The sequence below is a fragment of the Sorex fumeus genome, unplaced genomic scaffold, assembly GCF_029834395.1.
Source record: "Sorex fumeus unplaced genomic scaffold, SorFum_2.1 ptg000047l, whole genome shotgun sequence".
NCBI classification, from domain to species: domain Eukaryota; kingdom Metazoa; phylum Chordata; class Mammalia; order Eulipotyphla; family Soricidae; genus Sorex; species Sorex fumeus.
Genome location: NW_026606104.1, coordinates 53,727,923 through 53,755,451, shown reverse-complemented (window position 1 = coordinate 53,755,451; position 27,529 = coordinate 53,727,923). Strand labels below are relative to the sequence as shown.

Here is a 27,529-nt window from a genome sequence, read left to right as displayed (position 1 = left end):
AGCCTACTGGGTGATCTCCCAGTCCAGAAGCCTTTCTGGGGGAAAATTTCTGGAGAAAGAAACAAAAGGAAAATTTTCTTCTTCCCTAAAGTCAATGAGCAGGGCACTCCAGCCCTTTGAACATGTGGGCCCCCCTTTGGAGTGCTTATGGGGACTTCGTGCAGAGGCCCAGTAACTAACTCACTGGTCATTAGCTGTTCACAAGCCCCCATTCATCCTACCTCCTAGAGTCCCACTAGTAACATAATGAGAAACACGTTTATCATTCTCTACAGTTAGGAAACAGTAAAACTTTTGAAAACTGTGATCCAGGAACTTTGGATGAGAACAAAAAAGGTAATATATATATATATGTATATATATATATATATATATATATATTAGTTACAGTGATCAATGAGATTGTACCTGGAGAATCTACTAGGAATGGGAATGGCCCCCTTATAGAATGGGGCTGCAATGGTAATTTTGCAAAGACAGAAAATTTAAAAAGAGAATATGTAGACTTGAATCTTTTGTGGGTGATGGTGAGAAGCGCAATTCTTAAAATCCATAAGTGGATCTTTAAGACCTTCCCTCCTGCTTTGTTGGAGAGGCCCAGAGCATCAGTAGAGCTGCAAGTCTCCAGCACAGTGCCTGGTACACCATAGATGCTCGACAAACACTTTAAAATTTTAAGCCTGAGAGTCGAAGCAAAATGGCACTAAGACGGGAAAGGAGACTGCAGCTAGCCAAACTGAGTTCATTTCCACAGTCTGAACTGAACAAATGGTTTGTGTGTTGAGATGTACAACTCCTGGCTAAGCCAGCAATTACACTAATGGTAGACTTGAAAGTTAGTGGCAGGTAGGGAGGTGGGGTGTGGAGGAGGGGCGAGGGAAGGGGTATACCAGGGAGTGTGGTAATTCCAGGCTCCCATCTGTCTCCCCCGTGGTGGCTGAAATCTTAAGTGAGCCAAGAAAACCTTCTCTTTCATTTGGGAAGAGACCCTAGTACTATGTCGCAATTAGACTCTAATGAAGAGGACTGGATATGAAGATTAGTAGTGTACCAAGTCATCCGCTACCCTCTATTCACATTAAAGACCTTGGAAAATGGCATTTGTGCCAGAGAGCCCAGGAAATAGCCATGGCCGCCGACTACAGAGTCACCTGGCTTGCCCTTGACCTTCATGTCCCTTTCAGATAGAGAGAAGAGACAGGAGGATGGCAGCTACTTCGGATTTGGAGTTGGAGGAGATGGATTTGAATGTAGAAGAACGTGCTAAAACAGAGCGGGAGGAAGAAGAGAAACCAGGAGCAGAAGGCAAACCTCCCATCAAGAAGAAAAAAGTCTATAGGATTGTCTCAAAATGGATGCTTCCTGAACGCAAACGAATGGCATACCTTGATAGAGCCACCTGCATGCCACCCCCTTTGTTCATCATCCTCATCAGTATATTGGAGGTAAATATGTAGGGTAGTGGGCGAGTAACCCTGCCGATGTACATACACCCCCTGCCCCAAGTTTGCCTTCTCCAGAGTTCCCTTACTGCTCAGCCTGGCAGTGCTGCGGTCTCAGAGATTGGTCTCTTTCTTTCTTTCTTTCTTTCTTTCTTTCTTTCTTTCTTTCTTTCTTTCTTTCTTTCTCTTTCTCTCTCTCCTTCCTTCCTCCCTCCCTCCCTCCCTCTTTCTTTTTCTTTCTTTCTTTCTTTCTTTCTTTCTTTCTTTCTTTCTTTCTTTCTTTCTTCTTTCTTTCTTCTTTCTTTCTTTCTTTCTTTCTTTCTTTCTCTCTTTCTCTCTCTCCTTCCTTCCTTCCTTCCTTCCTTCCTTCCTCTCTGTCTCTCTTTCTTTCTTTCTTTCTTCTTTCTTTCTTTTTTCTTTCTCTCTTTCTCTCTTTCTCTCTCCTTCCTTCCTTCCTTCCTTCCTTCCTTCCTTCCTCTCTCTTTCTTTCTTCTTCCTTCCTTCCTTCCTTCCTTCCTTCCTTCTTTATTTCTTTCTTTCTCTTTCTTTTCTTTATGACAACACAGGTTAAGTTAGCAGTGTGGGGGAGAACACCCCAGCAGTGAAATGCCCTTTCTTATCTCATCACCTCATGTCAGGGAGTAGGGATCCCTTCCTCCAGCCCTGCCGTGAGATATCTCTGGAGATGTTAGCCTTCATCACTTGGGGAAGGTCAAACTTTTCAAATTTGGGAAGGTTCTGTTGTCCTCTTTCCCTGCTCTATGCTTTGAAAGCCAGCAGTGACACTATTTCATGTTAAGCTGTAAGTGAAAGACCAATTGGGGGAAGATGAGGCCAGTGGATTTCAAGAGGGAAAAGAGTTTAGAAAGAGTGGTTTTCCTTTTCTCTTTTGGGGCCACACTCGGCATTGCACAGGGGTTACTCCTGACTCATGCACTCAGGAGTTACTCCTGGCGGTGCTCAGAGGACCATATGGAATGCTGGGAATTGAACTTTGTTCGGCCGCGTGCAAGGCAAATGCTCTACCTACTGTGCTATCGCTCTAGACCCTTAGAAAGAGTTTTTAAGAAAAAAAAAGGAAAAGTTTTATAGTTTGAATAACATGGTTACAATATAGTTAACAGTTATTTATTTATTTTTTGCTTTTTGGGTCACACCTGGCAATGCACAGGGGTTCCTCCTGGCTCTGCACTCAGGAGTCACTCCTGGCGGTGCTCAGGGGACCATATGGGATGCTGGGAATCCAACCCGGGTCGGCCGCGTGCAAGGCAAACGCCCTACCCGCTGTGCTATCTCTCCAGCCCCAACAGTTATGGTTTTGATGTACAAAATCACTGCACCTTCCCTACCATCGAAGTGCTACGACCCTGTCACCTTAGTCAACCTCTTCATATCCCCCGTCCCCACTCCTTGTAATGTCAGTTTTGCAGTCCAAGATTAAGGGTTTATCATCATTTGACACTGTCTATTCCCCTGTTTGTTTGGTTTTTTTTGTTTGTAGTTTTTAAACCATAGATAAGTGAGATCATCTGGTATTTGTTCTCCTCACTTTGACTTTCTTCATCTAGCGTGATGCTCCCTAGCTCCATCCACGTTGCAGTGAACTGTCAACTTCCACCTTCAGAGTCTTTACACTTTGGTCTAGGGCTTTCCTTCTCTCAGGAGGAAGCAGGCAATAATGACAGATGCATTTTTGTGATAGGAATGTTCATTTCTGTCCTGGAATGTGCCATGGAGTGGCCACTGGAGAGCTAATCATCTGGCACTGCTAGGGCCACTCCGGTCAGTATTCAGGGCGTGACTCACCTTCATATCTGTCCCCACTTGTCAGCTGGCAGTGTTTGTTTACTATGCTGTGTGGAAGCCCCAGAATCAATGGATCACCTTGGACATGGGCATCTTGGAGAGTCCCTTCACCTACCACCCTTTGAAGAGGCAGGAAGCCTGGAGATTTATCTCATACATGCTGGTACACGCTGGGTAAGATACAGCAGTGAAGTCACTGTTGGTAGAGGTGATGACAAGGAATGGAAACTCCTGGGACCATGAATGTAGCTCAGTGGTAGAGCACTTAATTTTTTTAATTGAATCACAATGAGATACACAGTTACAAAGTTATTCATAATTGGATTTCAGTCTTAAAATGTTCCGACACCCATCCCTTCACCACTTCATCATGTACATTCCCCACCACCAGTATCCCCAGTTTCCCTCCCGCCTCCTGACCCCCTGCCTGCACTTTTCTTCTCTCTCTCTCTCTCTCTCTCTCTCTCTCTCTCTCTCTCTCTCTCTCTCAGTGATGGAGCACTTGCCTTGATATAGGAGGGCCTGGGTTTGACCCCTGGTAATGGGGAAAAAAAGGAATTGTAGCTCCTCATTTACCTGGTGCTCTATTGTTGCTGAAGAACTTTCATGTTATCTGATTTTCAAAGCAACCTAGGAGACAGGTGCTACCCAGCTGCTTTATGTCTGAGACTTAGTATATCATCACTGTACCTCGTCATACAGCTCCGTTGCAAAAAATAGGATTTCAGCTCATTAATGTTAACTCTAAGCCTGGTGCACCTACTATTGCATTATTGTTGCCATCATACTGGTCTTTAAATAGGATTACTAGTGAGAAGAGACCCAATCGCTACCAAACCTAAAGAATGTTTTTCTAGCTGGGTTTTAGTGTGTGTGATACTGGCGATCGAGCCCAGGAACCCTGAACACTCCAGGTTCTACAATTGGACCATATCCTGGCCCTCCCCTAGTTGTTTAAAGCTCTTAAAGATAGGAATCTTTAGTCTTCTTTCCCTCCCTCCCTCCCTCCCTCCCTCCCTCCCTCCCTTCCTTCCTTCCTTCCTTCCTTCCTTCCTTTCATTTTTCCTCCCTCTCTCCCTCCCTCCCTCCCTCCCTCCCTTCCTTCCTTCCTTCCTTCCTTCCTTCCTTCCTTCCATTTTTCCTCCCTCTCTCCCTCCCTTCCTTCCTTCCTCCCTCCCTCCCTCCCTCCCTCCCTTCCTTCCTTCCTTCCTTCCATTTTTCCTCCCTCTCTCCCTCCCTTCCTTCCTTCCTCCCTTCCTTCCTTCTTTCCTTCCTTCCTTCCTTCCTTCCTTCCTTCCTTCCTTCCTTCTTTCCTTCCCTCCTCCCTTTCGTTTTCCTCCCGTCCTCCCTTCCTCCCTTCCTCATGCCTGCCTGCCTGCCACATGCCTGGTCTACATCTTTTAAGCAGTAGGAGATGTAGTGGGTGATTGCTTTTGTTGTTGGTTTCTTATATGCAAACGGTCTATCTGTTATAGCCTTGCTTAGAATCCTGTTTCACCACACCTGCTACTGTGAGCAGCTCCCTGACGATACCACCTCTCTGCTGTGCTCCAGGGGGTTTCAGTGGGGCCAACTTTATCTCTGTGACCTGCCCAGTCTGGACCTTAAAGGATGACAATTTTGACCCATGGCCATTTATGGAAGGACACAGGACTAAGCGATTTCACAAGCAAAGGACAAAATGGCCAATAGTCAAATTTCTATTGCAATTTCATAATTTGATTTCAATTTAACAGATATGTCCTCAGAAAATATGGCTTCTGTACTCAAGTACTTACAAGTTATAAAGGAGGGACTGGGGAAAGGACTGGAGAGAATGCTTTGTATGTGGGAACCCCTGGTTCATGGTCCCTTAAGTTCCACCAGGAGGGACCTCCGAGCATCCAGACTGGGAGTAGCTCCTGAGACTTACTGGATGTTTCCCTAAAACAAAATTATTAAATAAATGAATAAAATTATAAGGAAAAACAATTAGTTAAGTAAAATGAAAGGTAGTGTTGCAGTCTAAAATAGTGTCATGGTACCTAACCTCTTCATGTCTCAGTTTCCACAACTGAGGCTTAATTGTACTTATAAGGTTGCTCGATGAATTAAAATGATGATTATAATCTGCTTTTTATTTTTAACTAACAAATTTTATATTTTGGGCCATACCCAGCAGTGCTTAGGGGCTTCTCCTGTCTCTCTGCTCTGTGGATTGAACCAAGGCTGGTTGCATGAAAGATAAGTGCCTTAATCCCTGTACTATCTTTCTGGTCCCCTTTAAATGTTTTAAGTTGAAATTACATTGCCTTCTAGCATTATATAGGTTCAGGTGTGCAGCAATCACAAATCTGCATTGTATAGCATTGTAACCTTAGGTTAAACACTGAACTGACAGTCCAATTCTAACCTTTCCCCTTTTGTCCTCGTTTGCAAGACTGTGTAGGACTTATCACTTATGGAGCTGTAAAAGTAAAGAACACTTTTGGATGCAAATAATGAAAAAAAATTAGCAGGAGTTTAAACAGCAGGGAATTAATCTCCCTCCCCCAGGAAGCCCAAAGAGACTTCATCAGTTCAGTGAAGTCAGGACTCTTGGTCCTGTGCTGACATCCTGCTTCTCCCCCACCTGTCTCTCCTGGTTCCAAGTTTGCACTCAATACATCTAGAGCAGCAGTGAACTGAGGTTGTACAGCCACTGGGGGCTTCCATCCCTTTTGCCAAGACCGAAGCTTACTCTTGCATAACATTGTTGCTCTTACATCATCATTGACTGGAAGCATGAGCCCTGCACCCCTATTAAGAGAGCGTGGGAAAGCCAACATCAGCCTTCCCAGCCTCTCTGGAGGAGCCACAGCAGGGCCTAGGGAAATGGACACAGGATTAGCTTCAGTGATTTAAATGGAAAGAGGGAGAGAGTGGAATGGCAGTCTCTTCCCAGATAACCTGGGTTTAAGCCAGACCTTGAAAGACGGATGAAATTTGGTTGAAAAAGTTAGAATATCCACTTGGGTCATATCTTTGTGCCACATCTGTGCTCGTGAGCAGCAGAAGAGTGCTCAGGTGATGGCTGTCGGTCATCTTGTCCACAAGCTATTCGCAGAGGACTCAATGAAATGGTTTTCTTTGACTTCGTTCAAATTTACAAGATGTACATTTCTCCGATGTCTTTGTGTCTGAAGACTCCATGAGGCTAACAGTCCATGAGACTAGTTTTGCTGCACTGTACTCTATTAAAAAAAAATAGTGTGTGTTTTGGGTCGCACCCAGCGGTGGTCAGGGCTCATTTCTGGCTCTTTGCTCAGGGATCATTTTCTTGGAGGCTCAGGAGACCATTCGGGGTGCTGGGGATTGAACCCAGGTCAGCTGAGTGCAAGGCAAGTGCATACCTGCTCTAATATTGCTCCAGCCCCTTCTCCTAAGCCCTTATTTTAAAAACTTTTGAAAAATTGAATCATTGTGATATAGACCCTTACAAAGCTGTTCATGATTAGGTTCAGTCACACAGTGTTCCAACACTCTTCCCTCCACCAGTGTACATTTCCCAGCATCAGTGTCTCAGTTTCCCTCCCGTCAACCCCCCCCCCCCCAAAGCCTACCTTTATGGCAGGTGCTTTCTCTCTCTCTCTCTCTCTCTCTCTCTCTCTCTCTCTCTCTCTCTCTCTCTCTCTCTCTCTCTTCTCTCCTGGCCCCCTTTGGTCTTTAGTCTCCCCTTTTGGGCATTGTGGTTTGCAATACAGATACTGAAAGCTTATCAGATATATCCCTTTACCTACTTTTAACACTTCGTTCTTGTCCAATGTGATAATTTCCAGCTATCATTGTCATCCTGATCCCTTCTCTCTTACCTTAGCTTACCTCCGCCCTCCACATACTTGTGGTTGATTCCAGCCATTGTCCAGTCCTCCTAGCCCTGTTTTCCCTGGTTATGGATGTTCGTCTTCTACTATATATATATCTGTATTTTATATACCACAAAAGAATGCAGTCATTCTGTAAATGTCCCTCTCCTTGTGACTCATTCACTCGGCATGATACTCTCCATGTCCATCCATTTATAGGCAAATTTTATGACTTCATTTTTCTTAACAGCTGTGTAGTACTCCATTGTATAGACGTGCTGTAGTTTCTCTATCCATTACTCTGTTCTTGGGCACTCAGGTTGTTTCCAGACTGCTAAGTCTTTAAAGATGACTTGGAATATGATAGTTATGTCCAGATAAACACGTGGCTATAAAATGTAAAGGTAACTAATCCACAGAGCAGGGAAGATGATAACTTAAACATGTATAAGCCAATTGTAATATATGGGACATACCTACTTTAGCTATCTTATTGGGTAAGCTTTACTGAGGGGGTGCAATTGTCCATAGCTGGTGAGTTTGAGGGCTACTCCTGCCAGGCTCAGTGCTTGAAGGAATCATTTCTCCAGCTCTTTGAGCTATCTCTCCACCTCACCCCCAGGTAAACATTTTTTAAAGTTTTTTAGTGTTATACTGGGCATGAAATTTCTATTGATATTTCTGTTTTATTTAATTTTTTCCCTGAGATTTCAAGAATCCTATTTCAAATCTTCTTAAAATTAAACTCAGTACAAATCAATTAGGATTTTTTTCAATACTTTGTAGCCAAAACAAACATAGGTGCTGGGCCAGGGAGACAGAATTCAGTGCTAATGTGTGTGTCTCACTTTTATGAAACCCTGAATTCAATCTCTGGAACCATACAGACAGGGGAAAGGGAGAAAAAAAGGAAAGGGAAAAAAAGAAGGGCTGTGTGTGTGTGTGTGTGTGTGTGTGTGTATGTTTAAGACACTTTATATGGTCCCCTGAACCGTATCAGGGTCACCCCTGAGCACAGAGCCAGCTCTAAGCACTACTGGATGTGGTCTCAATTCTCACTCTAAGGAAGAAGAAAGAAAAAAACAAAACAAAACAAGAGAAAAGAATCAGATGCTGAGGCTGGTGTGAGATGGCATCATTATCTAAAACCCTCACGTGCGAAATTCATCTCCAACCTCATTGCTCTGTGTGATGTGGGTTTTTTTTTTATAAAGTAAATACACAGCTCAACATATCATTTTATTCAAGCTCCATGTGAGATTTTATTTTTGAAAAAGTTACTTCTAAAAATAGGGCAGAGAGACAGAGAGAGAGAGAGAGAGAGAGAGAGAGAGAGAGAGAGAGAGCCTGCCACTTCCCAATACTCCTGGAAGCACTGGCAGTCACCCCCACAAACCAACTCCAGCGCCACCATGTAAGCTCCACTACCAGTCTTGCTTCAGAGACCCATATATAAATCTTGAAAAAGACCAAAAGCTGCAGTTAATCTCGGATCCGCACAAGGCTGAACAGACGGGGATAAATCGGAGGCGTGTGGGTCAGCCTGGTGCCTGCCCAGAGCCTCTAGCAGCTGCTTGCTCCCACGATCCAAAATCGTCACCATGTCCCTGGCCTGACTCTACCATGTCAGGACGGATCTCAATCAGACATAATCTGCTGAAAATTCTGATATTCGGATTTTGTGACTTAAATCTCTAGGCTTTCTGGGGGTCGGAATGGGCTTCCTTTCCCCCACATTCCTGTACTTCCGGAAAACTTAGCAGTCACATCCACTCCCCAAGCTGCCACTCAATAAAAAAGCTACTCCAGCCTTACATCCCGATAAAAATATTGAACGCCCTGAACAAACACCATGACCTCTTAGCACCTGTATTGCAAACCATAATGCACAAAAGGAAAAGGAGAGAGAGAGAGAGAGCAAGAAGGAAAGTGCCTCCCATAGAGGGAGGCTGGGGGTGGGATCTGGGGTGTTGGGGGTTGGTGGGAGGGAAACAGGGAACATTGGTGCTGGATCATTGTACGACAGAAACACAATTATTATGAGCAGCTTTGTAATGGTCTATCTCAAAGATATTCTGTAGCATGGTAGCGCTGTCCTCCCGTTGTTCATCGATTTTGCTGGAGTGGGCACCAGTAATGTCTCCATTGTCAGACTTGTTGTTACTGTTTTTGGCATATTAAATATGTCACGGAGAGCTTGCCAGGCTTTGCCGTGTGGGCAAGATACTCTCGGTAGCTTGCCGGGCTCTCCAGGAGGGGCGGAGGAATTGAGCCTGGGTCTGCTGTGTGCAAGGCAAATACCTTACCCGCTGTGCTATTGCTCCAGCCCACGGATATTCAATTTAAAATATTAAAAAAAAAGTAATGTGGAATTCATGCTCAATTCAATCAGTTTAATCTATGGTTGAATAAATAGCAGTACTCCTACATTTAAAAAAAAAAGAAAGAAAAGAAAAGTGCCTCTCACAGAGGCAAGGTTGGGGGTGAGGGTGGGGGATGGGAGTGGTGGCGGGAGGGAATCTGGGGACCTTGGTAGTGAGAAATGAACTCTGGTGAAGAGATAGGTATTGGGAAAAAAATGAGGAAATTTTATTTGAGTTAAGGAAGGCCATAACTAGACAATAGTACATTAATCTCCTATGGACGTAACTGCCTGACTTTGTCATGAAATCTGACAACTGTGTTTATCTCTACAGAATTCAGCACATCTTAGGGAATCTTATCATGCAGCTTCTTTTGGGCATCCCCCTGGAAATGGTCCACAAAGGCCTCCGGGTGGGGTTGGTGTACCTGGCGGGAGTGATTGCAGGTTAGTGTTTGAAGGGTCACACAAAATTAACACCTTTGAACTCTAAGATTCAAAGCAAAGGTAATGAAAGGTTGATAATGGACTTCTTACTAGCACAAAGACTGATTGCATCCCTAATTTTGCTTGAGAATGGGATCCACATTAGAGGTAAGCATGAGATAAGGTGTTAAATTATTGTGCGAGTCCCCAGGTTATCTCAGTCAGAGCTCTGTGCAGCTGGAAGCTTCAAATAGTTTCTATCCAGGTATGTACCACACTGAGTAAACGCCCAGTGCTAGATCGTAAAGGCCACTGTGTGCCAAACTAATGGTTTTGGAAAGTAATATGACCAGATTCACCTTTTAGAGCATCACCGGGTATGATCCCACTCTCACCCTCCCCCCCCCAAAAAAAAATGATAACCTGAGCACTTTTCCTTAAGCCTACTATTCCTAGCTGTTCTTCAGTGAAGTGTGTTTCATCTTCTCTCCCTATTTTTTGAAGGGCTTACTGTTTTTTTTGTTGTTGTTGTTGAGATTTGTGAGAGTTTTATATATCTTGAATATTAGCTATTTATCTGATGTATGCTGAGCAATTGTTTTCTCCTATTCAGTGGGGGTATCCTTTTATTTTATTTTATTTATTTATTTATTTATTTATTTATTTATTTATTTTGCTTTTTGGGTCACACCCGGCGATGTTTAGGGGCTACTCCTGGTTCATGCATTCAGAAATTGCTCCTGGCGGTGCTTGGGGGACCATATGGGATGCTGGGAATCGAACCTGTGTCGGCCATGTTGGCTGCGTGCAAGGCAAACGCCTTACTCCCTTACTTGCTGTGCTATCGCTCCAGCCCCTATCCTTTTATTTTAACTGTAGTTTCTTTTGCCATGCAAAATCTTTTGTGTTTGATGTAGTCTTTTACTTTGTTTTTTAACTAGTCTTATCTGTTTTTGTTTCTGTTTGGGGGGGCACCCAATGGTGATCAGGGGCTACTCCCACTGTGTTGCTGCTAGAGGGTTCTACGTGGGATTAGTGCTGTGCTGGGAATCCAACCTGAATCTTCTGCTTTGCACACCAGTGCTTTGAGTTATCCTCCAACCCCTAACTGCATTTTAAAACTGTACATTTTAAGTCTTCTTCCTAGTACTTTATTGAATATGTAGTTTATAGATATTTTCTCTCAGTGTGTAGCTTGTTTTTCATTATCTTAACAATTATCTTTTAAAAAAACTTGAAAGGCCATGATTTACAAAGTGATTTATAATACAGTCGTTATGGGTTTTTGATGTTCCAACACCAATCCCATCATCTGGGTGACCTTTTCTCCATCATTGTCCTCATTTTTCCAGCCACCCCCTAAGCCTGTCCTTTAGCAGACACACAATAATTTAGCCATGGTCTTGTATAGAACAAAGTTTTTTGTATTTTTGGACCAACCTGGCAATGCTTAGGGCTTAGTGCAGTCACTGTGCTGAGGGGTCACTCCTGGTGGGACTCAGAAAACCATATTTGGCGGTGGAGATTGAACCCAGATTGGTCATGTGGAGGGCAAATGCCCTACTTGCTGTATTCTCCCAGCCCCCCAGAATTTTTCATTTCTACTATCATAATAGTATTAAAAATCATGGTACCTCAATAAGGGGGGAGGGAGAAAAATACATTTATATTTTTTTAAACCAGAAAACCAAAACCAAACCCTAGAAGTTTTAACTTTTGATTAAGTTTAATATTAATAATATCTCTTCTTTTGAATGTTGCATTATATGTCTTATCTAGGTTACTGAGTTCCATATCTTCAAGATTGTCTCTAGTTATTTTGTAATTTGTAGTTTTGCACTTAACAAATATGCAATTTCTAGAGCCGGGGGTATAGCTCAGTAATGTAGTTCATTTTCCTTATGTATGAAGCCCTGGGTTCAATGCCCAGAACACACATGCGCACACACACACACACACACACACACACACACACACACACACTGAATGTGTCATCCACTTTGATTTATTTATTTTAACTTTTCATACAGTATGAGCTTTAAGATAAGGGTTTTTTTTTTGCTAGCTTGGATAGCCAATTACTCCATCTGTAATAATAATAATAATAATCTGTAATAAAGACTATTTTTTCTTCATTGACTTGCTTTTGCACTTTTGTCAAAATGTTGACTGATTTGTATGTGATTATTTTGGGATTTCTTTTTGTTCCAATGACTGAAACGTTTACTTCTCTCCTAATGTCATTTGTCAATACCACTATATAAAGTCTCTAAATCAGCAGCTTATCCCATTTTTGGCTCATGGTTGAGATTTATTTTTGTATTTTTCTCATAAGTTAATGGTGTCTTATCTTTCTTCCCCTCTGATAATAAGAAGCTTTGATGGGATGCTACCTGACAGATGTAGGAAAAGAAACATAATTATGTTCCTTTGAGACAGAATAGCATGTTTTCCCCCAAGGTCTAGAATGTGGATCTGCTTTCCCAAAATTCTCATTCTTGAATTTTGAGAATCATTCATTGGAGATGATATTACCCTGATGGGAGTTTTCTGCTGGAATGTGTAACTACTCAGAGTTTGTTTTTTGTATATTTTGATTGGGCATAGTTTGGGTGAACATAAAATGGTGCTGGGGATTGATTGGGACTGAATGCATAAATGCAAGAAACTTAACCCCTGTACTATTTCTCTGTCTGTAATCACTCTTCTATTTTTTTATATTAAATTATTTTTTGTTTTGGGAGTCACACCTGGGGTTCCCAGGGCTTAATTCTGACTCTGCTCAAGGATAACTTCTGGCCCCGCATAGGGAACCATGCACAGTGCATTGAACCAGGGTCAGCCACATTTAAGACTAAGATCTATCCACTGAACTGTCTCTCCAGCCTTCCTATAAGCACTCTTAAAATCATACTTAAAAGCTAGGATGCACTTTCCTATTATTTTAAATTTATCAGGGAAGAGTTTTAGGGGGTTTTGAACTTACTGTAACATTTCCGTCTTAGTTAATTGCAAGATCAAATGACTAACATTAGGGTTATTGGAAATTAAAATCTAATTACTGTAAAATATTTACATAATTGAAGTAAGCACAGCCCATGAAACAATTCTTCCACTGTAAATATAAAATATGATTTGTTTAATTTATATCTTGGACGGGGCTGGAGCGATAGCACAGCGGGTTTGCCTTGCACGCAGACAACATGGCCGACCTGAGTTTGATTCCTCTGCCCCTCTCAGAGAGCCCGGCAAGCTACCAAGAGTATCTCGCCCGCAGGGCAAAGCCTGGCAAGATACCGTGATGTATTCGATATGCCATACACAGTAACAATTGTCGCAATGGAGACGTTACTGGGCCCGCTCGAGCAAATCGATGAACAACGGGAAGACAGTGACAGTGATATCTTGGATATTTAAAATTGATATTAAAATGATTAGAGAAAATATCTGTAGAAAAATAACTGAACTAAAAAGTATATCTTTGCATTTCTTTATCATGATATTTGACCAGAACTTAAGAAATAATTAAACTTAATAAAAATGATCACTGAAAAATTAAAGATACATTTAAAGGGATATTTCAGGTTCATGCGAGGAAGAAGCACAGGTTTCCCCTGTATCGGAACCCAGCAAAGTGGTACATTTGTTATGATTGCTTGGTCTGTACTGACACATCATGTTGCCCAAGTTCATGGAAATTAGGGTTCACTACTCTTGTCCATTCAGTGCTTTCAGGCAGATAAATAAAGATAGGTGCAGAGTTGAAGAGATAGCTCAACTCTCTGGAGTGCCTGCTTTGTATGTGAGAGGTTCTGGGGTTGATCCTGGGTACTGCATGGTCCCTGAGCACCATGGGTGTAGCCCCAAAACTAACAACTCCCCCAAACCTAACCCCCGCCCCCCAAAATAGACATATATACTACCCATCACTATAGTAACAGAGAGAGTGTTTACTTTGTCTGAAAAGCCCTCTGTCCTTTGGATGGGCACTGCATGACCCCAGCCCTGACTCCAGCGGCGCTAGGTGCTCAAAGCACCACTAAGCATGACCCTAGTGACAATGGTAATGACCAAATCAAATCCTTGGCTAGTGAGCTAGCTCAGCGGACTGTCTGCAGGAGGTTTGTGTTGGTTCCCTGGCACTGCATGGCTCCTGAGCACCGCTAGGAATAACCCCTCCCCTCAGCAACAAGCTGGAAGTAGACCCGGAGCACTGAGTGCATCTCCCCAAACAAAACCAAAAATAAAAACATCAAACAAAACCAAAATCTTCTGTTCTCAGTCTCTTTCTCGCTCCTCCCCCCACTGCTGGCAGCTCCTGATCTTTCTCGTGTCTCCATTGTTGAGCTTTTCCATACAGGTGCTACACAGGGGTAGCCCCATACTATGCAGCCTTTCCAGACTGGCTTCTTTTGCTTACATAGTTCCATTGCTTGATAATATTTTTAATTTGTTTTGTTTACTTATAGTTTTGGTTTCTCAGCCACACCTCGTGAGCTCAGGAGCTGCCTCTCATTCACTCTTTGGGGGTTGCTCCAGGGATCATGAGCTGCTGGGTTTCAAACATGGATGTCTTTGAGCTCTTTGACCCTGCTTTGTAAGATTTTTTTCCCCCCTCCCAAGTGATACTCAAGATGCCTTCCCAGAGATTCTCAGCCAACTGGGCCAGCGTTTCAATGCATGGACCCTTGATGCAGCTTGAACCCTTTGGTGCTGGGGACTATTTGGGCCACACTCGGCGCTTCTTAAGGGACTCCACTGCTGCACCTAGCAATGCTCAGGGGACTGTAGTGCTGGGGATAGGACTGGGGTTGACTGCATACAGACACTTACCCGACCTCTCTGCTATCTCTCCAGCTCCCCCCCTCAATTTGGTATGATTTTATGTCATTGAGAAGTAGAATTATTTTTAAATATTTTGCAGTCAGTATGTCTCATATTTTTATTTTTAATTTTTAATATGTATCATTTAAAATTCTATTTTTTTGGTATTTATTAAAACCTCTTGTTCTAGTAGTATAGATACATGTAGCTTACAAGTAATAGATATAGCCATAGTGCACTGGGTGTTCATACTAGTTTTCTCTAACTATCATGACTAAGACAATCTGCGTGTCTTAAAGTGACAGAACTGCATTACTTTAGCTGTTCTTGAAGCTTCATATCTGCCCTCCATGCTCAAGCAGGTCAGGCTCCCTTTGCAGCCAATGGGGAACCTCATCCTGCCTCTCCTGAGCTTCTGGTAGTGGTGGTCATCCTCCTGGGCGTTCCTTGGCTCCCAGCAGTCGTCTCTAGCTCTGTGATCATTGCCACATGGTGTTCTCCTTTTGTGTATCCTCTCTTCTAAGGAGAAATTAAGAGCAAGAAGCATTCATGCATTATGGAGATGGAATCAACAAGCTTTAGTGACACATTCCCCAGCCTACCTCCTTCCTCCTTTTGTGGATCCTGTTTTTCTGCCTTCTGTGTCTGTTCCTGTACACACCTGTTTTTCCGGCCCTGGAAATCCTTTTGTCATGGTCAGGTGCTGCCTGACTCTGGCATCTATACCTCTGCTTCCCCCGTAGCTTGACTCTAACCTGTGCAGGTCAGCTCTATGGCCCAGATTCAGATCAGAAAGAAGAGAGGTGGTAAAGAACCCAGTCGTGTTTTCTGCAATAGCCTCTTGGTAGGCATCACTGTCATTTTTATCTATTCTTTACACTGGCTGCCTGGATCACTGTCCTCAAACAGAAATGTGATCATATTATATCCTTCCTAAAACATCTACAGTGGCTAAAAGAGAGTTGGCTGGGGCTGGAGAGATAGTAAAGTGATCCAGATTCCATCCCTGCCTTCCCATAAGGTCTTCAGGAGTGATCTCTGAGCACAGGGCTAGGAGTGAGCCCTGAGCACTGCTGGGTTGTAGCCCCAAGCCCAAAACCAAACCAAACCAAACAATGAAACCTGACCAAGATTTCTCTCCAGAATACCCCCCCCCCCCCCAGCCTACCCCATTTCTTCTCCTTTTTTTTTTATTTTAAAGGAACCGTAGTTCAAAAAAGAAGCTGCACAGGGAGGTTAGGATGAGAGGATTTAAAATGTTGTTCTTAATATAACCACTCTTTTGAGGTAAAATTTACTTATAACAAACAGATATATTCATTGTATCCAACTTGATGAAGTAGTATTCATCACCCCATTGTATCCAACTTGATGAAATAGTGTTCATCCCCCAGTTGGCGTTTCCCGGGTCAGACCCAGGCCATATGTTCCCAGGTCGCTGTGCATGCCAGGTAGAGCTATCACTGTGGTCCCTCTATTTTAACCTCTTCGGTGGTGGTGGTAGTGGTGGCTCCCTTAAGTGCTTGAGAACCTGGGAACTACTTCCAGAGTGTGAGCCTAATCATTTAGTGCCCAAGCCCAGTGACATGGTGCTTCCTGGGCCAAGCAGTGCTGGGGGCCCCCAAGCTACCCTGATGGTGCTCAAGGACCTCCAGGAACATATCTGGCAGTGCTGAGGGAACATGTGGTATGGGGGATGGAACTTGGCAGTCTCCTGTATGCAAGGAATAATCTGTAACCCTTTGTAATATCTCCCTTGCCCTGTTTTTGTATTTTATTATTATTATTTTTACTTTTGGGGTCACACCCAGTGATGCTCAGGGGTTATTCCTGGCTCTGCGCTCAGGAATTACTCCTGGTGGTACTTGGGGGACCATATGGGATGCCAGGGAATGAATCTGGGCTGGCTGTGTGTAAGGCAAATGTCCCATCCTCTGTACTATCACTCTGGCCCCTATTTTTGTATTTTAAAAATAAATTTCCTCTAACCAGGAGCTCAAAGGCCTATAGTGCACGCCCTGCATGTAGGATCATTGCCACGTGGTTCTTGGAGCACCACCAGAACACTATTGGGTATTACGCACCCCCAGACAATAAATTTCTCTGTCCTTGAACATCACACTGGGAATGGCCTCCAAACACAACCGGTGCGTACCCCTTCAAAAAATACATTCCTCATGTGATTAAGGAGCAACCACCCTAGCCCTAGTCTATTTGAGCATATTTGTGAAGCACTGCTCTTATTCTGTGGAACTTCTTATCTTTGGTCTTCCATCATCCACACCCCTTTTTTCCTATGTCTTAGCTGTTTTCCAGCCCCACTTTGTTTTCCCTTTCCAAGTCTTAAGGATTCTCTACCCTTTACGAAGAAGATTACCTTCTTCTTTTAGGAAGTAGGAACTCCTGTGGAGTGTAGGGTATTATTTCCCAAGTGCCCCATTAACTCATTCATTACTTAGTTTTTTTTTTAATCGTATAGTTGCTAAGCTTTGCATTATAATGGTAGTTATTTGCTCATTTGTTCATAAGACTGTTAACAGACACTTCATCTTTTTGTACAAAATAGTTGTATTGTAAGGAATGAAGATAGGGGCTTGAAAGGATGGCAAAGCAAGAAGTAGTACAGAAAGCCTATCTTAGAATTCGTAGGAATTGGTTTTAGGGCTCATTTTTTGGGGGAGGGCATATTGCTTGATGAAGCTGGCTGAATAGTTAACAGGGGAGCCTGGGGCCATATCCGGAATGAGAAAGTTAGCTACTAGACATAACAATGTTCACATCTCTGATATTTTTATAGTATGGCTAAACTGGGATATTTAAAAACAATGGCTAATATGTATGTGGTACGTTCAGGTGTCTCTCATATATTTACTAAGCTCACTAGCACTACCATTCACTGAGGACAATTACTTTCAGATCTTGGTTATGGGGAGGGAAAATAAGGCACAGATAGGTTAGCACATCTGTTTAAATCACACTGCTAGTGATTCTGACTGTAGAGTTTGTGTTCTTCACTGTTCCACTGGTTTATGGTGAATATTAAATGTTTTAGAAAAATGGGGGTAGTTATTAGCCTGCATAGCTCTACTTCTATAGATGGAAGGGACAAAGGGAACTTGTTCCGAAAATGACTATGATCCAAACTTCACCAAGTTTACTTCATGAAGATTTACCATTAGTGATCCCAATATTTATGTTTGATCCTTCGTGTTTTATCTCTTTAGGATCTCTTGCCAGCTCCATCTTTGACCCGCTCAAGTTTCTGGTGGGTGCGTCAGGAGGAGTCTATGCTCTGATGGGAGGCTATTTTATGAACGTTTTAGTGGTAAGAACCTTGGGAATGGAGTTTAGGCATCTTTAAGAAAATAATTGGTGTTTGGTTCAATAAATGTTCATTTTTCCCATATATGCTAAGTACTCCTATTCTTTTGGAGAAATATAGGGCTACCATACTTTTGCTTCCATATTTTATATTTGCTTCTCCCTACTCCTCTCAAAAGTACTAAATATTAGGTAAACTTTAATTTTTAGTATGGGAATATTGGTTTAAAGCATTATGTCGGGTTCAAGTGTACATTATCGTTCTATATCTTTATATGCTACATTATGATGTTGCCAAAATAAATAAAAAATTAAATTTAATAACAGAAATTCAAAGTGATAAATATTTATTAGTAGTTTGGTATATTTCCTTTCAGGATTTTTCCCCATGTGTATTTAAAATCCTATCAATATTAACATTACAGAAACAGAATCAACTTTACATGTTATGTTCCCAGCCCTACTCTGTGTGTCTTTATATAAACTATTCTGGCCAGCCATTCGTGTCAGTACTTAGACAGAAACCTCACCTCAGTTTGTTCAAGTTGCTTCATCAGCACCCTTAATACAACCCCATCATGATATATTTAATTCTTTATTGAAACAAACTAGGGGTGGTTTCCAGCTTTTCATACAAATAATGTAATAAGGAATGATCTTTCACACATTTGCGTTTTGGGGGGTAGGTGGGAGAGGAGGTAGGATAAATACCTCAAAGGGGATTTACTAGATGAACCACTGGGTGATGGTTTAAATTGTCATAGATCATGCCAAATTGTCCTCCACAGTTGGCATACGATTTCATACTCCCAAGGTACAGTATGTGAGAATGCCAACTACTTTTTGAAAAAGACTAGGTGTTGGAGAGATAGTAGGGGAAAGGGTAAAGCATTTGCCTTGCGTGTGGCTGATCTGGTACAGTTTTTCAGACATAATATGCTCCCCTGAACACTGCAAGGAGTGACCCCTGAGCACAGAACTGGTAATTGCCCCTGAGAACACTACCAGGTGTGACCCCAGCCCCTTCCCCCTAAATAAAACAGGCTAAAATTCAGACTAATTTAAATTCATTATATTTTTCGTGTGGGGAGAGGGGCCACACTTGGCAGTGCTCAGGGCTCTGCACTGAGGGATCGCTCATGGATGAGCTCATGGGACCATATGCCCAGGGGTTACTCCTGGTTCTGTGCCTGGATCAAACCGAGGGCTACCCAGCGTCCCACTTACTATATTACTGCTTGGGTCCCTAGTTTTAACTTCTTTAACCATGAAGGTGTGCTTTAAAAGTACTGTGAAAAATTATAAAGCTGTCACAAATATAGAAGCAACTCAGACAAATATTTTTCAAACTTTGGATTGTAATTGGTTAGTGGTTATTAACTCATTTTAAGTCAGTGACCAAAAATTAAACAAAAAGAATGGAAAATTCAGTATGCATCATTGTATGAGTTAAATTGTTTCATTTACATACACTGATTACCATGTTAATTGCTTTCTATACTATAGGTTGAGACTGTAACAATTTGAGAATAAATGATTTACAGTAATCAGAGCTAGGACTGGGGATGTGGTTCAGTGGTAGAGCATATGTCTTGAATGTGTGAGATTTTAGTTTTGATTCTGGCACCAGAAAAATAAATCTGCTAAACAAACAAACAATATTGGGACTGAGAGATAGTTTGGGGGTAAGGTACTTGCCTTGCATGTGACCCACCTCAATCTCTAGCACCCCATATGGTCCCGAATCCACCAGGAGTAATTCCTGAGCACAGAACCAGGAGTAACCCCTGAGAATCACCAGGTATAGCCCAAAACAAAAAACAGCAAAATAAAAAAACAAACCCAAACAAACAAAACCCCACAACCTCCCCAACTCCCCCAACAAACCCAAAACAAGAAAAAAATCTCTAAAAACCAAACAAACAAAATCAATAAAGTACTAGAGAGATAATACTTAGACTAAGGCACTTGCCTTGCACATGGCTGACCTGGTTTGATCTCTGACATCACATATAATCCCCCATCATGGTTAAAGCTTCCCTGAGCATAAAGCCAGGTGTAAGCTCTGAGTACAGCTGGGTATCGCCCTCTCCAAAGAAACCAATAAAGTAAACATGGCTACTTCCATATCATTACTCCCTTGGAAAGAGAGTAAACGATTTGAAAGGGAAGAAAGAAGCAACTCAATAAATTGTAGAATAAGTGTCTTTCTGACCCATTGTTTTCTATCAAAACTGGCCCCTCACTACAGGTGGGCAAAAATTCTTGAACGCTCAATTCAATATGGTTGTTTTTTATAACTAATATTTTTAGTTTTTAAAATAATTATCTCCCCAAAAAGGTGGCACTCAAAATTATGTCTTTGCTAATTCTTATACAGAAATGGAATAGTCTTGTCAAATTAATATTGATCAAAAATAACTCCAGAAATAGCACTGTACTGTACTGTCCTCCCATTGTTCATTGATTTGCTCAAGCGGGCCCAGTAATGTCTCCATTGTGAGACTTGTTGTTACTGTGTTTGGCATATCGAATACATCACAGGTAGCTTGCCAGGCTTTGCCGTGCAGGTGGAATACTCTCGGTAGCTTGCTGGGCTCTCTGATGGGGTGAAGGAATTGAACTCAGGTTGTTCCCATATGCTGTGTGCAAGGCAAACACCCTACCCGCTGTGCTATCGCTCCAGGCCAACTCCCAAAATATTTCATTGTAATTCCTTAGAAATATTTCATTAAGCTTAGTTTGAAAGCATCTATCTTCCCAATACCATGCTAAGTACTGATTTAATATTACTTATTTTTAGAATATTTTCTGCTAATAAAATTGGGTTGTTTTGATCATGAAATTAAGAATTATGGTTCCATTGGGTCTCCAGAGTACACCAGCATTATACTTTCCCAAAACATTTGAAGTACTTGTTACATCAATGATTTGTCTCACAAATATTTGCTACTGAAACTCTACTTAAGCAAAGAAGCAGGTAAAGTTGACCAGTTGTGTTTGCTAATAGTTTATATTGTTTTTTTCTTTTCAAGAATTTTCGAGAAATGATTCCTGCCTTTGGAATTTTCAGACTACTGATCATCACCTTTATAAGTAGGTTTGTTTGGGGGACACTTCACACAATCAATTCACTTTTCAGAAAACTTCTCTCTCTTCCTAAGACTAACATATAGGATGATTGCTGTCCTAGAATCAAAAGGAATTATGGACTCCTTAGCTCTAAGGAGAAAGGTGTTAATGGTGGAGTTTTTATAGACCTGGGTGATTTGAACGGTGCCTCAGTAACTTGTATTTTTTGTTTGTTTCTTTTTCCTTTTGGTTCCTGGGTCATGCCTGGTGGTGCTAATGGCTTACTCCTGGATCTGTGCTCTGGAAGGACCATATATGGTGTCCAGCATTGAAACAGGGCCCACTGAGTGCAAAGCAAATGCTCTCTCTCTTTGTGTTATTCCTGCACTCTCTCCAGCCCTGCTCTTTGTTTTTATCTGGAGCAAAGGAATCTGAAGAAAGTGGAGTGTTCGGTACTCCTTCCACTTCAACTATAGTAGAAACATTCACAAACAGGATTGTTTTCTTTCACTCATGCATTTCATTCTATAAATGGGTTGGTCTGAAAGGAAAAAGTTTGAGAGCCATTGATTAAAAATCTATTTTTCTCTCAATGTCTCACATTTTAGGATATAAGCATGGGGCAGTAGCTGGGATTGAAGGTGAGAGCAGAGTGAAGGAAACTGAGAGTCCAGGAAAGAAGGAAGAGGACTAATGTGGTTTTGGACATCTTTAAGCACGGAATTACAGGCTCCTGTTGTTGAGAAGAATGTTGACTCTAGGAGGAGCTGGTTTAGCTGGGTCTAAAAGTGCAGATTTTAGAAGGTGACAGGAGACAGACAGTCAGAGTCAGGGCTAGTGCCATGTTTTCCTACTTGCTCCTGCCAGAGTTGAACCTACATGGAGGGAGAGAAGAGATGGCAGATCTGGGTTTACACTCTCGGTCAGAGTTGGAGGCCACACCAGAGCTGACATTTGATACATTTTTGGTTTTATTTGGGGAGGGGATATTTGGATGGTATCTGTGTTACTCAGGGCCTATATGATGCTGGTGATAGAATCTGGTTCTCCCACATACAAAGTATGCCTAGCCCCTTCAGCAAGCTCCCCCAAACCCTAAAGTATAAGATTTTTATTGTCTCCATGGTAAGAAATACTGATTCTGCCATTCAGTAACAGTTTTTATTATACACGATGTGTCTCTATGGGAATGGGGACAAATGAATTAGGGACTAAATTTCACTTACAAACATTTCAACTGTTAAGTTTTTTTTTCAGTTTTTGGTGCAGTGGTAGAACTCGTGGTGCTTCTGTGATTGAAAACACTAAAGCAAACAGTATTGCACTCTGAGAGGAAAGAAGCCATTTGTTTATAGTTTATACCATTGTTATTCATCTTTCTTCCCAAAGAAGTTCTCTAAAGTGAGGGAACATTGTGAGCTGCAAGAGGAGAGAATGGGTGAGAGAATTAGCTAACAGAATTGCTGTGGGGCCGGAGACAGTACAGCGGGCTTGTCTTGCACAAGGGCACCCGGGTTCAAACTTTGCACTGCACGTAGTCTCCTGAGCACTGCCAGGAGTGATCCTTGAGCACCACCATGGGGTATGATAGCGGAATACATCCCCCCCCAAAATACACCCAAAATAGATAAATAAGGTAAAGGTAAAGGTAAAGGCCCTCCCGTTGATCGTCGATTTGCTCGAGCGGGCCCAGTAATGTCTCCATTGGAGACTTTGTTGTTACTGTGTCTGGCATACCGAATACTCTCGGTAGCTTGCCGGGCTCTCCGAGAGGGGCAGAGGAATCGAACTCGGGTCGGCCATGTTGGCCGCTTGTAAGGCGAACGCCCTACCCGCTGTGCTATCGCTCCAGCCGAGATAAATAAATAAAAATTTAAATAAAAGAGACAGAGAATTTCTGTGATCCAGAACTGTCACTTGGGTTGTCACTACCAGAACTCAGGCACCAAGTTCTCTGGTTGAAAAATATTGTCTTACAAGTTACCTGGTCTTTAGTCAGATTGTTTCTTGTAATTAATTACTGACTTGTTAAAAAAAAACCCTCAAACCCTTGAGGAGAAAATTGGTCCAATACCACTTATCATTCCTAACATTACAATAAAAGTCACTTCTGCAGATACAGGGAATGTCCAAAAGATAGTTTATGTAGGGCTGAAGAAAGAGTTCAAAGTGAGCCAATCCTCTGCATGCAGGTGTCCCAGGTTTGATCCCCAGCACACATGAGCCCTTGAGCATGTGTTGGGAGTAGCACCCAGGTGTGGCTCATGAAAAAAGAAACAGACAAAAGATAGTTTGTATGACATTATGTTATCATTGAGTTAAATACTGAGTCTCTGAAAGATTATATTCCACAACACCTTGCAGAGTAGAGTACAGGCCTAACCTTCCCCATTCTCGGCACATGTCCTTTCTGAAAGTTCTCTGCCTAGTTTGTTTACTATTCAAAGTGAAAAAAGTTACAATACATTCTAGATTCATAAAATATAATGTTTTAGTTTTAAACACATCTCCATGGGAAAATGTACACATGTATATATATATTTGTGGGCTGGAGGGATAGCACAGCGATAGGGCGTTTGCCTTGCACACAGCTGCCCGGCTTGATTCCTCCGGCTCAGTATGCCAAACACAGTAACAACAAGTCTCACATGGAGATGTTACTGGGCCCGCTGGAGCATATTGATGAACAACGGGAGGACCGGTGCTTACCGTGCTATATATATTTGTAATAGTAAGTACTATTTGGGAGGCAGAGGAGGCCCAAACTCTGAGATATTCAGGGGGCATGTGGTATGGGGGGATGGGTCAAGCCCAGGCCTCCAACATGGAAATCATGTACTCTGACCCACTGAGTTGTCTTCCTGGTCCTAAATTTTATTGGGGGGGTTGGGGAGGAGAGGTGTACTGTGCTATACCTGGCTAGTCCTATACCGGGGACAGTTTCTGACTTTGTGCTCAGGAGTGACCCCTGGCAGTACTAGGAGGTGGGGACCATATGTGGTATGGGGCATTTGAACCCTGGGGTCAAGGCTCCTGTTGCCACATGCAAGGCAAATGTTTTTCTGGACTATCATATTGGCCCCTAAGAATTATTAATTGTGAAGGACAACTGGCTTTAAGGACCTCATCTCATTTAAGCATTATTTGTTAAATATGTTTTCTAACAAAGCAGCCGAGTTTCTCTTTTGGGAAAGATTATGGGAATCTCACTCTTTCAACCTTTTAAATATCAACGCAAATATAATCATTCTTAAAATGTATACATTTTTTAGTGAGGACACTAAAAATTATTTGGTGTATTGCAATAAGGACTTTTTTCAGTTAGTAAGAGAGGTCTTTGTTCAGAGATGTAGAAGCAAGAAGCAAACTCGCCTGGAATCAGGACAAGCTGTGCAGATCTCTGGGGTAGGGAACAAGATCAAGGAGAAATGGAATGAAGAACTGACATGTTGAAGCTACAAAGCCTTTTCAAGAGCAGGTCTCCATTGTGGAAGACTAAACCATAGGGCTGTCTGTAGCCAGTCCTCTTCCTAAACTTGTCCAGTCCTTTTCACACATTCTTAATACTGGTAGAGCTGGAAATTCAAATGCAAAATTCCACAGAGCCACAGAAGTCATGTACAGCAAAATTGTCATGTACAACTTGACCTTAATTCCTGCCCTGTGACTTCAGTGTCAATACTGTATTGAAGCTAATCAGAACACACAGACCCACAGCAATTCTCCCCCAAGGGGAGGCCTCTCTGGGTCTTTTCAACTCCTAGGACATTGCAGTCACTAAGAGGCATCCAGAGAACTGGGGGATGGTGTGGAATGTGACAGCTGCACTAGAGGTTTCCAAGTGCTGACACATGTAGGGCAGAGTTCTTTGAGGCAAAGAAACCCCAGAACTGATGCGATTTATTTGGAGAAAGCTAGGTTCTGGCTTTCATTGTTCCACTGGAGGATGTGCATCATCCCCTTTCCTGGCCCATCTTCAGGACTCTCAGTAACAAGGCCATCCATGTGGTGGGCAATGTGGAATTTCCTCAAGCCTGACTACTTACAGCTCAAAATATGTCCCTGGCTTTGAACTCTGTGAACCTTAACCTCTGTGTCTTGGCTTATTATGCCTGAAATGCTGCTACCCTCATTTCTTATGAGTACAGTTGTACTAGGATTAGCAATCTTCACTAGAATTGCTGGTCTTGTACAGTCTTGTAGATCTCTCTGCTCTGGTCCTTGCTTCCATAATGTCAATTTTATATAAAGCATCCAGAAGGATCTTTTAAAACATAGGTTAACTCATGTTAGATATGGTTCCCAAGATATTCTGAGGAGTCCACAGTAAAAATCATATAGTCGGGTGGGGAGGGGAACCAACTGGTAGGTTAGATGCCACAGGAAGTGAAGTTGGTGGGCCCCCGTGGGTGACTTATGTGAGGTGGAGAGGAGAGAAATGGCCACTTTCTCCAGAACCACCTCTGCCACCTTGGGACTGGAGAGGAAGGCTAAGACCGATAAAATATCCAGTCTCAGGCCTTACCCCAGGCCTCCCGGTCGTTGTCTTTCTTACAGAAAAGAATTTCAGGATGAGATGAGCACTGAAGTAAAAACAGATTTGGAGATTTTTTGAGGAATGGGAGGAAGGGAGAGAAAGAGAAGAGATAGAATAATGCTCTCAGAGATAACACAGGCTTCTCCAAAGGTGGAGCATACCCCAGTACACATCTCAAGAGGGGAGATGTAGGCAACACATGTGCTCAGGCACTACATGTGCTTGGCCATGTGGACACAAGCAGCACATGGGTTCAGGCAGTATGTGTGCACGCTTCCTTTGTTCAGATTGCTTTTATAGTTTTTTTTTTTTAAGTTGTTCCATGTGGGGCTTTCTAGCTAGATATGAGGCTTTTGCTGGGGTGGTTTCCAAGGGGGTAGAGTTGGAAGTGGTTGATGATCTTCTTTGAAATTCTTTTCTTTGGGGTACAGCCTTCTCTGGGTCTGTTGGAGCCAAATGAAGTCTTATCAGGTCTTAGTTCCTGTGTCTGCAACGTGGGCTTTTTACAGTCTTGGTTTATTGGTTAGGAATTCCATTGCCCTGGGGACCCGTTTCTATCAACCTGCCAACATCAGGAAGTAAACAAGGTCGGAGGGGACCAGGGTTGGAAAGAAGTTAGAAAAACTGAGTTAGATGATGTAACTCCCAAAGACTTCCCCACCCCCACCCCCTACCTCCAGTCTCCTCCCAGCGGCTCAGAAGGGTTCCACACAAACTGTCTTCTGCTACCTGATTTCCTATCTATCACTTTATCCCTAACTTGAGTCACAGTCACCTCAGGGGCTTCTTAAACTCCTGAGTTCCACCTCAAGAGTTTTTGGTTTACTAAGTGTGGACTGGGCCTGAGAATTTTGATTTCTATTAAATTTATAGGTGTTAATGCTGCTGCTTCTGCTGCTGCTTTTTTTTCTTGTGGGAGAAGAGAGACAGAGTGGCAGGGATTATGCTTTTGTCATCACTGATCCAGCCATCATTTTCTTAGTGATCCCTTCTCTATTCCATCTGCCTTCTCCCCTCCGCTCATGAGGCAGTCTTCCAGCTATGGGGCAATCCTCCTGGTCCTTGTATCTACTGTCCTTAGGTGTCAGCCTCATATTATGTTATTTTATACTCCACAAATGAGTGCAGTCCTTCTATGTCTGCCCCTCTCTTTCAGACTCATTTCATTTAGCATGATACTCTCCATGTCTATCCACTTATAAGCAAATTTCATGACTGCATTTCTTCTAACAGCTGCATAGTAATCCATCATGTAGATGTATCAAAGTTTCTTTAACCAGTCATCTGTTCTAGGGCACTTGGGTTGTTTTTAGATTTTGGCTATTGTGAACAGTGCTGCAATGAGCACTGAATCAGATGAATCAGTCAGGATGGGAGAGGTGTGCCACAAGTAGATAATGGACCAAACATGATGACCTCTCAGTGTCTGTATTGCAAACCATAATGCCCAAAAGTAGAGAGAGAGTATGGGGAATATTGTCTGCCATGGAGGCAGGGGAAGGGTGGGGAAGGGGGGTATACTGGGGAGGTTGGTGGTGGGGAATGTGTACTGGTGGAGGGACGGGTCTTAGATCATTGTGTGATTGTAACCCAAACATGAAAGCTTGTAACTTTCTCATGGTGATTCAATATAGTATAATTAAAGAAAAAAAAATAACTGACCCAGCTGGAACAACAGCTTTGTTTTTTCTCAAAACACACCAGGAATCTTCCTGCGTGAGGAACTTGTAACTTGCTCTTCTTTCTACCTGCACTAGTGATTCCATGTTAATCTCTATCAAATATCTTGTTCTCAGTGAGATACTCCCTGACTCTAGTAAACTTACATCCTACTCCCAGCATCCCCCATTTTCCTTAGCATCATTTGATATACTGTATGTTTTATTGGTTAATCTGCCCAAACTCTGCCCCCATA

At 42.5% G+C, this 27,529-nt stretch overlaps 1 protein-coding gene across 1 annotated transcript in view; it reads left to right on the top strand.

Annotated features, from left to right (window-relative positions):
• Positions 1-1,205: 1,205 nt before the first annotated feature.
• The window catches only part of RHBDL2 (rhomboid like 2), a 28,640-nt gene continuing 2,316 nt past the window's right edge, over positions 1,206-27,529 (top strand). The window contains exons 1-5 of the mRNA XM_056122902.1: positions 1,206-1,445; positions 3,274-3,422; positions 9,769-9,881; positions 17,909-18,009; positions 21,041-21,101. Of these exons, the coding sequence (XP_055978877.1) occupies positions 1,206-1,445; positions 3,274-3,422; positions 9,769-9,881; positions 17,909-18,009; positions 21,041-21,101 (664 nt within the window). The remainder of the gene's footprint in view (positions 1,446-3,273; positions 3,423-9,768; positions 9,882-17,908; positions 18,010-21,040; positions 21,102-27,529) is intronic.